Genomic DNA, 12,456 nt, shown 5'->3' on the forward strand with positions numbered 1-12,456 from the left:
GAGGAGGCATAGTTGGCCTGAAAGACCTGGACCGAGGTAGGCCCCGCAATCCTCGGCGTCGTCAGTATATGACCAGCCGCAGGGTCAGACTCGGTCCCAGCCTCCACCAAGTTAACCCAATGTGCCGTCAGCAATATATAGTGGCCCTGCCCGGCAGCACTCGTCCACGTGTCCGTGGTCAGGTGGACCTTGTCAGAAACGGCGTTGGTCAGGGCACGGATGATGTTGTCTGACACGTGCTGGTGCAGGGCTGGGACGGCACATCGGGAAAAGTAGTGGCGGCTGGGGACCGAATACCGAGGGGCGGCCGCCGCCATGAGGTTGCGAAAGGCCTCGGTCTCTACCAGCCTATAGGGCAGCATCTCCAGTCTAAGTAATCTAGAGATGTGGATGTTGAGGGCTTGGGCGTGTGGGTGGGTTGCACTATACCTCCTTTTGCGCTCCAGCATCTGGGGTATGGAGAGCTGAACGCTGGTGGATGCTGTGGAGGATCGTGGAGGCGAAGATGGGGTTTTTGGGCCAGGGTCCTGGGCAGGGGGCTGACTAGCAGATGACACAGGGGAAGGAGCAGTGGTGTGCCTGGCCGGAGGTGAACGGGCTTGGTGCCACTGAGTGGGGTGTTTAGCATTCATATGCCTGCGCATACTGGTGGTAGTTAAGCTAGTAGTGGTGGAACCCCTGCTGATCCTGGTTTGGCACAGGTTGCACACCACAGTCCGTCGGTCATCCGGTGTTTCTTTAAAGAGCCTCCAGACTTCTGAAAATCTAGCCCTCGCCACGGGAGCTTCACTACGTGAAACATTTGGCGCTGATGCACCAGCTCTGGCCCTGCCTCTCCGTCTGGCCCCACCACTGCCTCTTCCAACCTGTTCTGGTATAGGACTCGCCTCCGTCTTAGAAGCACTGTGTTCACCCGGCATATCAACCCAGCTTGGGTCTGTCACCTCATCATCCTCCGATCCCTCAGTCTGGTTCCCCCTCGGACTTCCTGCCCTGACAACAACTTCACCACTGTCTGACAACCGTGTCTCCTCATTGTCGGACACCTCTTTACACGCTTCTTCCACTACGTCAAGAAGGTCATCATGACCCACAGATTGCGACCGGTGGAAAACCTGGGCATCGGAAAAGAGTTCAGCAGCAACCGGACTAGTGGTTTGTGACTCTGGGAAGGGTCCAGAAAACAGTTCCTCAGAGTATGCCGGTTCAAATGCTAAATTTTCCCGGGAGGGGGCAGACTGGGGGGAAGGAGGCTGAGGTGCAGGAGCTGGAGGAGTGCCGATTTCGGTGACATGGGTGGACTGCGTGGAAGACTGACTGGTGGACAAATAGCTAGAAGCATTGTCCGCAATCCACGACATCACCTCTTCGCACTGTTCTGGCCTCAACAGTGCTCTACCACAAGTCCCAGTAACTTCAGACATGAACCTAGGGAGTGTAGCTCTGCGGCGTTCCCCTGCTCCCTCTTCAGCAGGTGGTGTCTAACCCTGCCCAGGACCACGTCCTCTGACCCCTGCAGTAGTTGGATGCCCACGTCCCCGCCCTCGTCCTCTACCCCTAGCCCTCGGGTTAAACATTTTCAAAATTAAAGTTGTAACTGTAATTTTTTTTTTATTTTTTTTTTGTGTTTTTGTGTGTTTTTTTGTGTTTTTTTTGTTTTTAAAACAAAACGATGCTATCCTATTGCTATGGCTATTTTCTAGCCAACAATGAACGCACACTGCTATGCCAGATGAGATGACGCTGAGTTATCAAAAAATAAACGTAAAAAAAAATAAATCTGCAGACTGTGCCTAATTCAAATCAAACTCCTAATAAATTGTCCCACTTTGGTGTTTGAGATGGATATGTGTGTCACTACGCGATAAACACACCGGTTGCAAGTCTCCCTGCAAATTCCTCACAATATGGTACTAGATGCACTACAGCAAGGCCAGCCACCAGCAAAGCAACCAAAAATAAAATATATAACGCTATTGTAGGCCTAAGTAAGCCGTTTGGATTCTCCTATGGCTATTTTCTAGCCAACAATGAAAGCACACTGCTATGCCAGATGAGATGACGCTGAGTTATCAAAAAATAAACGGCCCAATTTGGAAAGCTAGAGATTACCTCACATCAACAAGCTCCCCTATTAAACAAGCAACTAATGAAGCCCTTGCTACTTCTGTGGAATTTAAGAGAACATACAAAGCTTAATTCAAATAAAACACTCACCCATGACAAGGCAGACAAAGCAGCTAAAGAAGTGGAAAGTAAGCCAAGGAAAACAGAAGCCTCAAGATTATCAGAACAGGTTATGATTAGAGATGAGCGAGCACTAAAATGCTCGGGTGCTCGTTACTCGAGCCGAACATTTCCAGATGCTCGAGTGCTCGTTTCGAGTAACGAGCCCCATTGAAGTCAATGGGAGACCCGAGCATTTTTCAAAGGGACCATGGTTCAGGAATAAAATGTGTTATTTAATTGAAAAATAATGTCTTCTGATAATTTGCAAACATCTGCGATCTATTCTTCACTGTTCCGCGCGTATATTATCTCCCGACAAGTTAGCAGATGTAAAGAACAGTGAAGAATAGAATAAATACAGTGAACACAGTGAACACAGTGAACACAGGATCATTTAAGATAAAAACACAGTGCAGAACACAGTGCAGAATAGATTACAGATGTTCGGCACATCTGCTTACTGGTCGGGAGATACGCGCGGAACGGCGCGAACAAAATAGCATGTGAAGAACAATATATATGTGTGTGAAGAACACATTTCAGATGTTTAAATACATCTGCAATGTGTTCTTCACACATATATATTGTTCTTCACATGCTATTTTGTTCGCGCCGTTCCGCGCGTATCTCCCGACAAGTAAGCAGATGTGCCGAACATCTGTAATCTATTCTGCAATGTGTTCTGCACTGTGTTTTTATCTTAAATGATCCTGTGTTCACTGTTTTTATTCTATTCTTCATTGTTCTTCACTGTGTTTTTTTTAATTAAATGCTCGATCTCGAGCAGGGGAAATACTCGTCCGAGCAACGAGCCGTCTCGAGTACCCTAATGCTCGACCGAGCATCAAGCTCGGACGAGCATGTTCGCTCATCTCTAGTTATGATGAGTACCAAGCATAACCAGGTTGACTTAATTATCTTACGTGCCTTGACTCGGCAAGCCACCAGGGAAGAAAGGGAGGTCCGGTCAAAAGCTGGAGTTTGGGAAGAATCTGCAATGTAGAAGATAGGGGTGAGGACATGTCTACCAAGGTCCTTGTACCCTCTGATGGCTCAAACTGCTCACCGTCCAAACCACCTGTTTAAAAATGCCATGTGCTCTGTAGTGAACAAACAGTGGTTTACACCAGAATTTAGCACAGTTGCAACTGCATTCACTTCAGCATCTTTAACAAATACACAGAACATTCAAGGTAGTTTAGTAAAAGTCTAACAGAAACACCCACCCAAACCCCTTTAACCTGCCAAATCCCATTTGTAATCCATGGGATCCATGCGTTTCAGAAAATAGTTTCCTTATTCATGGCTCAGCCATGGCTCATCCATGAATACGAAAAGTATTTTCCAAAATGAGTAGGCGATTACCCGGTCTCCTCACTCCCCTATGCTTATATCCATGTTCACATGCTGTGTTGCAACCTGTTTTAAGGTTGTCTGATAAAATGCCATGATTTTACTTCATGTGGACTTCGTTTGAAGCTGGACTTCGTTTGCATCTTTTGTCTAAGTATACTTGGAGCTGAGGATTGTCCGTGCTCACTACATTCACGGAAGAAATCAACGTCTTCGGCAACCAGGTGAGTTGACTATTATTTTTCCTTGTTTTTTAGCCAGTATGATTTGGGGTGTGGGAGAAAGCCTGAGGACACATAGGAAACCCACACAAACACAGAGAGAATGTACAAACTCTTTGCAGATGTTGACCTGGGTGGAACTTGAACCCAGGTCCCCAGAGCTGCAAGTTAATTCTCTCTTCTAAATGGTGTTTAATACGGTAATGATGAAAGGAGAAACCAGATCCATTTCTTCCAGGCCCAATGCGAAAACAAATTCCAAATCCATAAATTAAGTCACAGCCCCAGAATCTATCTGGGTTTTCATTGAAAAATACTGAAACCCAGAACACAAAGAAACTTGCAGCAAAACTTTAGTAACAGATTTAAAGTGTATTGCTTGAGTGGTTTCCCCCACTGCTATTCAGGTACTAGAGTCTTTCTGATGATTACATGGGTCTGGTGGTGGTGAAGTGATGTTCTCTCCTGGCCTCAGCATCCACAGCCCCTAATTGCAATGGTTCTTGTTTGGAGGTAGCCGGGGAAGGGAAACAGAAGAACAATCAATATCTAATCTAGCTTTGCATTTGTTCCTAAAGCTACAGTCTATTCTGACTTCCAGAACCATGGCCTTTCCTACTGAACAGGGGTCAGGATTACTAACCTGATATCCTTAACTGGTTCTTTAAAGGAAACCCCACACTGCCCCAGCATCACACCATGTTTACGGTTCTCCATATGATATTGTGTGCCATGTTTAGGAGTTGGATTTCCAAAAGCTCTACATGGTCTGATTCAGAATACATATCCCAGAAGGATCAAAAACTTTTTCCAAAGATGACCACTCCCCCACCAAAGCAGGGCAGTGAGCACTAGAGATAGACACCCCCAGTTGTTTCAAGTTCCTCCTCTCCCTCCCTTGGGTTTATGATTCAGGGTCTGCTCTACACTACAGGAGCGAGGAAGATCAGATGTGAGCTGAGAGACACACAGCCTTGCATGATAGCACACACACTTGGGACACCCTGATCATTCAGGCAGTGTGTCGGGTAAGTTTACAAACTTTATTTTCTGGGGATAGGAACTGCACATTTTTAGCTAAGAACATTATGAGCACAGGATACTATAGTGACAGGTTCCCTAAAGAAGCAAGTAATGGAATAAGGTAGAGCTCACACTAGTGCCAGATAATAGAATTAAAGAAACATATGTTCCTGTTATTTTGAGGCCAATACCATATGGAGCTTATATTAAGACTTTAACCTAAAACCTAACACATAGATAGTTGTTGATATTGATATTATATTCCTGATTTTCGTTGCTCTCTGTTCTTATTGTGGATAATGATAGATTTCTCTCTGTCTTTTCTCTGGTGACTACACAGTTTCTTGCTGACTATTTTTCACGCTGTGTAATTATCCGGGAGGGAAGATGATGTCACCGTAATGAGACTTTACAGGTGAGAACATCATTGAATCCGTCATTAGCTGCTAACTCTGTAAAATCCCTGAGGTGACAGATGTCGCTGGCAGAAGAGAAATTCATGATCTTAACTTATTAACTTTATCAATGCCGAATGTTGTATTGTAATTCATGGTAAAATTACTGATAATAATTTACTTTTTAAAATTAATTTATTTCTTTGTTAAATTCTTTGTAAGTCTTTTTTATTTTATTTCCTTGTGAAAGATAAATAATTCTGTAATGCAGGAGCTGCAATTGGACTGAGACGCAGAAAGAAACTTTGAGCACTGTGACCAATCTATTGCCTGTCCCACCCTAAATAGTGGATAGATTGCCTCGACGACCGGCACCCTCCGTGCAGGCCACAGTGGTGCTGATCATTGCCATGGCAACCCTGTGGTAGCAGCTGGTTACGATTGTGCTGAATGCATAGGCTGACTAGGTAATAACTAGAGATGAGCGAACACTAAAATGCTCGGGTACTCGTTATTCGAGACGAACTTTTCCCGATGCTCGAGTGCTCGTCTCGAATAACGAACCCCATTGAAGTCAATGGGAGACTCGAGCATTTTTCAAGGGGACCAAGGCTCTGCACAGGGAAGCTTGGCCAAACACCTGGGAACCTCAGAAAAGGATGGAAACACCACGGAAATGGACAGGAAACAGCAGGGGCAGCATGCATGGATGCCTCTGAGGCTGCCTAATCGCACCATTATGCCAAAATTATGGGCAACAGCATGGCCATGACAGAGTGACAGAATGAAGCTAGATAGCATCTAAAACATCCAATAATTGACCCTGACACTATAGGGGACGGCATGCAGAGGCAGCGGCAGCAGCGGCAGGCTAGAGAGTGGCATGGCGACATACCCTAAATGGACTCAGGCTTCAAACCAATGGGTGGCAGAGAGGAACCAAAGGAGGTGAGCAAGAAGCGCTCAAATAATATCGCTACATGATAAAAGTTTGCCAGTATATTTTGTGGATTACACAGCAGGGTGGCGACAAAGTTAACATGGAAGCCATGAAAACAACCCCAAATTCTGCCTGACACAGCTCGTTTGATAAGGGGACCATGTATGCTTACAGTTCATGCCAGTCGCTGCACTTGCTGCCAGTCTCCTTTCGAATAGTTTAAAATAATAATAACCCTCATCCATAAAGCTCTGTATAATGCTGCACCCCCCTACCTCTCCTCTCTTATCTCAGTCTATCGCCCAACCCGTGCTCTTAGATCCGCCAGTGATCTTAGATTAACCTCTACCCTAGTGCGGACCTCCCACTCGCGTCTCCAAGACTTCTCTAGAGCTGCACCAATTCTATGGAATGCTCTGCCCCGGACTATCAGACTAATACCTAACCTCCAAAGTTTCAAACGTGCTCTTAAAACCCATTTCTTTAGGCAAGCCTATAACACTCATTAACTGCATGAAGTTTTAACTCTTCTACTAACCCGTCCTGTGTCGTCCTCCCATCTGTTATCCAGCAACCAACAGGCACCAGACTTCTCTGCAGTCCCATTCACCCTGGACCTGGTATATAAGATGACGGCTGAGTGTTTCAAGCGACAGCAATTCCATTTATTATATTTTTTTCTATTCCCTAAGAAGAATGGCTTGACCATTAAATATTCTTTTACCTCGTGTTACCCCATCATCTTCATAAACCGTAAGCTCTGGCGAGCAGGGACCTCACTCCTGTTGTTCCATACAAATGTTGTGCTCTGTTACATTACATTTGTATTTGTTTCCTATGATTTGTAAAGCGCTGCAGAATATGATGACGCTATATAAATAAAGATTATTATTATTATGGAGGCAGTGAACTAGTAGTAGATTAAAGGTGCTGCAACTATGTTAGTTGGATCTTGTGATGGAGCTGGCGCTCTGCAGCCAGGCGAGCTTTCGCCAATCCAAGCCCCTGTTTCTAGGCTACTCCCCAAACAGCACTTCTAAGAACCTTTTGTATAAGATCAAGTGTAGTAGCGTTCTTATAAGTTTAGGATATGCCGGGTGAGGGGAATGTAAACAGATGCGCAAGAAGCGCTGAAATAATATCCCTAAATGGTAAAAGTTTGCCAGTATATTTTGTGGATTACACAGCAGGGTGGCGACAAAGTTAACAACTTTGATGTGGAATGCCCTGTAATAGCTCTTGGGCGGTGTGCCTTTTATCGCCTAGGCTCAGCAGTTTCAGCACCGCCTGCTGTCGCTTAGCGACGGCACTGCTGCTGTGCCTAGAGCTACCGACTGATGGCGCCATGCCCACGGATGGTAATTCGGAGGAGGAGGAGGTGGAGGAGGGGTGGGAGGAGGTATAGTAGGCCTTTGAGACCTGGACCGAGGTAGGCCCCGCAATTCTCTGCGTCGCCAGTATATGAGCAGCCCCAGGGTCAGACTCGGTCCCAGCCTGCACCAAGTTAAGTGTAGTAGCGTTCTTATAAGTTTGGGATATGGCGGGTGAGGGGAATGTAAACAGATGCGCAAGAAGCGCATGATGCGCATGGAGCTGGCGCTCCGCTGCCAGGCGAGCTTTCGCCAATCCAAGCCCCTGTCTCTAGGCTACTCCCCAAACAGCACTTCTAAGAACCTTTTGTATAAGATCAAGTGTAGTAGCGTTCTTATAAGTTTAGGATATGCCGGGTGAGGGGAATGTAAACAGATGCGCAAGAAGCGCTGAAATAATATCCCTAAATGGTAAAAGTTTGCCAGTATATTTTGTGGATAACACAGCAGGGTGGCGACAAAGTTAACAACTTTGATGTGGAATCCATGAAAACAACCCAAATTTCTGCCTGACACACCTCGTTTGATAAAGGGACGATGTATGGAGGCAGCTATATGGACGACTTTTGGAGGTAGCAATGGAGACAACGTGTGGAGGCTGCTATGGAGACAATTTAATTTGGATAGTGCCTGTATGTGGCAGTCCCAAACATTTTTCAAACCAGAGGAGCAGGTAGGTGGCCCTCCAGTAAAATGGAATAGATTGAGTGCCTGTATGTGGCAGTCCCAAAAATGTTTCAAACCAGAGGAGCAGGTAGGGGGCCCTCCAGTAAAATGGAATAGATTGAGTGCCTGTATGTGGCAGTCCCAAAAATTCTTCAAACCAGAGGAGCAGGTAGGTGGCCCTCCAGTAAAATGGAATCGATTGAGTGCCTGTATGTGGCAGTCCCAAAAATTCTTCAAACCAGAGGAGCAGGTAGGTGGCCCTGCAGTAAAATGGAATAGATTGAGTGCCTGTATGTGGCAGTCCCAAAAATGTTTCAAACCAGAGGAGCAGGTAGGTGGCCCTCCAGTAAAATGGAATAGATTGAGTGCCTGTATGTGGCAGTCCCAAAAATTGTTCAAACCAGAGGAGCAGGTAGGTGGCCCTGCAGTAAAATGGAATAGATTGAGTGCCTGTATGTGGCAGTCCCAAAAATGTTTCAAACCAGAGGAGCAGGTAGGTGGCCCTCCAGTAAAATGGAATAGATTGAGTGCCTGTATGTGGCAGTCCCAAAAATTGTTCAAACCAGAGGAGCAGGTAGGTGGCCCTGCAGTAAAATGGAATAGATTGAGTGCCTGTATGTGGCAGTCCCAAAAATGTTTCAAACCAGAGGAGCAGGTAGGTGGCCCTCCAGTAAAATGGAATAGATTGAGTGCCTGTATGTGGCAGTCCCAAAAATTTTTTAAAACAGAGGACCGGGTAGGTGGCCCTCCAGAAAAATGGAATAGATTGAGTGCCTGTATGTGGCACTCACAAAAATTGTTTCAAACAGAGGACCGGGTAGGTGGCCCTCCAGAAAAATTAAATGCATGAAGTACTATAGCAAGAGCCAGTGGGCCCTGTCAAAAAATAGCCATTTTCCTCTGCTTTACTGTACAAAGAGGAGGAGAAGGAGGAAAATGAGGAGGAGGAGGAGGAGTGGATCAATTATTCAGGTTGAGCTTCCTTCACCTGGTGGAGATTGGAAATTCTGAGAAATCCAGCCTTTATTCATTTTAATAAGCGTCAGCCTGTCAGCGCTGTCAGTCGACAGGCGTGTACGCTTATCGGTGATGATGCCACCAGCTGCACTGAAAACCCGCTCGGACAAGACGCTAGCGGCAGGGCAGGCAAGAACCTCCAAGGCGTACAGCGCCAGTTCGTGCCACATGTCCAGCTTTGAAACCCAGTAGTTGTAGGGAGCTGTGTGATCATTTAGGACGATGGTATGGTCAGCTACGTACTCCCTCACCATCTTTCTGTAAAGATCAGCCCTACTCTGCCGAGACTGGGGACAGGTGACAGTGTCTTGCTGGGGTGACATAAAGCTGGCAAAAGCCTTGTAAAGCATACCCTTGCCAGTGCTGGACAAGCTGCCTGCTCGCCTACTCTCCCTCGCTACTTGTCCCGCAGAACTACGCACTCTGCCGCTAGCGCTGTCAGAAGGGAAATACTGTTTCAGCTTGTGCACCAGGGCCTGCTGGTATTCATGCATTCTCACACTCCTTTCCTCTGCAGGGATGAGAGTGGAAAGATTTTGCTTGTACCGTGGGTCCAGGAGAGTGAACACCCAGTAATCGGTGCTGGAATAAATTCTTTGAACGCGAGGGTCACGGGATAGGCAGCCTAGCATGAAATCTGCCATATGCGCCAGAGTACCAACGCGTAAGAATTCACTCCCCTCACTGGCCTGACTGTCCATTTCCTCCTCCTCCAACTCCTCCAACTCCTCTTCTTCTGCCCATACACGCTGAACAGTGAAGGACTCAACAATGGTCCCCTCTTGTGTCTCGCCAACATTCTCCTCCTCTTCCTCCTCATCCTCCTCCACCTCCACCTCCTCCGATATGCGCTGAGAAACAGACCTCAGGGTGCTTTGGCTATCAACAAGGGAATATTCTTCCCCCGTCTCTTGTGACGAGCGCAAAGCTTCCGACTTCATGCTGACCAGAGAGTTTTTCAACAGGCCAAGCAGCGGGATGGTGAGGCTGATGATGGCGGCATCGCCACTGACCATCTGTGTTGACTCCTCAAAGTTACTCAGCACCTGACAGATATCAGACATCCACGTCCACTCCTCATTGTAGACTTGAGGAAGCTGACTGACCTGACTACCAGTTCTGGTGGAAGTTGACATCTGGCAGTCTACAATCGCTCTGCGCTGCTGGTAAACTCTGGATAACATGGTCAGTGTTGAATTCCACCTCGTGGGCACGTCGCACAACAGTCGGTGAGCGGGCAGTTGGAGGCGGCGCTGCGCTGCCCTGAGAGTGGCAGCATCTGGGCTGGACTTCCTGAAATGCGCACAGATGCGGCGCACCTTCGTGAGCAAATCAGACAGATTGGGGTATGTCTTGAGGAAACGCTGCACTATCAGATTTAACACATGGGCCAGGCATGGCACATGTGTCAGTCTGCCGAGTTGCAGAGCCGCCACCAGGTTACGGCCGTTGTCACACACAACCATTCCCGGCTTGAGGTTCAGCGGTGCCAGCCACAGATCAGTCTGCGCCGTGATGCCCTGTAATAGCTCTTGGGCGGTGTGCCTTTTGTCGCCTAGGCTCAGCAGTTTGAGCACCGCCTGCTGTCGCTTAGCGACGGCACTGCTGCTGTGCCTAGAGCTACCGACTGATGGCGCCGTGCCCACGGATGGTAGTTCGGAGGAGGAGGTGGAGGAGGGGTGGGAGGAGGAGGAGGCATAGTAGGCCTGAAACACCTGGACCGAGGTAGGCCCCGCAATCCTCGGCGTCGGCAGTATATGAGCAGCCCCAGGGTCAGACTCGGTCCCAGCCTCCACCAAGTTAACCCAATGTGCCGTCAGCGATATATAGTGGCCCTGCCCGGCAGCACTCGTCCACGTGTCCGTGGTCAGGTGGACCTTGTCAGAAACGGCGTTGGTCAGGGCACGGATGATGTTGTCTGACACGTGCTGGTGCAGGGCTGGGACGGCACATCGGGAAAAGTAGTGGCGGCTGGGGACCGAATACCGAGGGGCGGCCGCCGCCATGAGGTTGCGAAAGGCCTCGGTCTCTACTAGCCTATAGGGCAGCATCTCCAGGCTAAGCAATCTGGAGATGTGCACATTAAGGGCTTGGGCGTGCGGGTGGGTTGCACTATATTTGCGTTTCCGCTCCAGCGTCTGGGGTATGGAGAGCTGAACGCTGGTGGATGCTGTGGAGGATCGTGGAGGCGACGATGGGGTTTTTGTGCCAGGGTCCTGGGCAGGGGGCTGACTAGCAGCTGACACAGGGGAAGGAGCAGTGGTGTGCACGGCCGGAGGTGAACGGGCTTGTTGCCACTGAGTGGGGTGCTTAGCATTCATATGCCTGCGCATACTGGTGGTAGTTAAGCTAGTAGTGGTGGAACCCCTGCTGAGCCTGGTTTGGCAAATGTTGCACACCACAGTCCGTCGGTCATCCGGTGTTTCCTTAAAGAACCTCCACACTTCTGAAGATCTAGCCCTCGCCGCAAGAGCCCTCACCACGGGAGCTTCACCAGCTCTGGCCCTGCCTCTCCGTCTGGCCCCACCACTGCCTCTTCCAACCTGTTCAGGTCGAGGACTCTCCTCCGTCTCAGAAGCACTGTGTTCACCCGGCCTCTCAACCCAGCTTGGGTCTGTCACCTCATCATCCTCCGATCCCTCAGTCTGCTCCCCCCTCGGACTTCCTGCCCTGACAACAACTTCCCCACTGTCTGACAACCGTGTCTCCTCATCGTCGGACACCTCTTTACACACTTCCACTACGTCAAGAAGGTCATCATCACCCACAGACTGTGACTGGTGGAAAACCTGGGCATCGGAAAATTGCTCAGCAGCAACCGGACAAGTGGTTTGTGACTGTGGGAAGGGTCCAGAAAACAGTTCCTCAGAGTATGCCGGTTCAAATGGCAAATTTTCCTGGGAGGGGGCAGACTGGGGGGGAGGAGGCTGAGGTGCAGGAGCTGGAGGAGTGGGGATTTCGGTGACATGGGTGGACTGCGTGGAAGACTGACTGGTGGTGGACAAATTGCTCGAAGCATTGTCAGCAATCCACGACATCACCTGTTCGCACTGTTCTGGCCTCAACAGTGCTCTACCACGAGTCCCAGTAACTTCAGACATGAACCTAGGGAGTGTAGCTCTGCGGCGTTCCCCTGCTCCCTCATCAGCAGGTGGTGTCTCACCCCGCCCAGGACCACGGCCTCTGACCCCTGCAGTAGTTGGACGCCCACGTCCCCGCCCTCGTCCTCTACCCCTAGCCCT

At 48.7% G+C, this 12,456-nt stretch overlaps 1 protein-coding gene across 1 annotated transcript in view; it reads right to left on the minus strand.

Moving 5' to 3' along the window:
* LOC140070291 (vomeronasal type-2 receptor 26-like) overlaps positions 1-5,327 on the minus strand; it is a 48,032-nt gene extending 42,705 nt beyond the window's left edge. Inside the window, exons 1-2 of the mRNA XM_072116644.1 lie at positions 5,240-5,327; positions 3,153-3,221 (exon numbers count right to left, since the gene is read on the minus strand). Coding sequence (XP_071972745.1) covers positions 3,153-3,221; positions 5,240-5,327 — 157 coding nt within the window. The remainder of the gene's footprint in view (positions 1-3,152; positions 3,222-5,239) is intronic.
* Between the last annotated feature and the right edge of the window lie 7,129 nt (positions 5,328-12,456).

This window comes from Engystomops pustulosus, chromosome 7 (genome assembly GCF_040894005.1).
Source record: "Engystomops pustulosus chromosome 7, aEngPut4.maternal, whole genome shotgun sequence".
Lineage (NCBI taxonomy): Eukaryota > Metazoa > Chordata > Amphibia > Anura > Leptodactylidae > Engystomops > Engystomops pustulosus.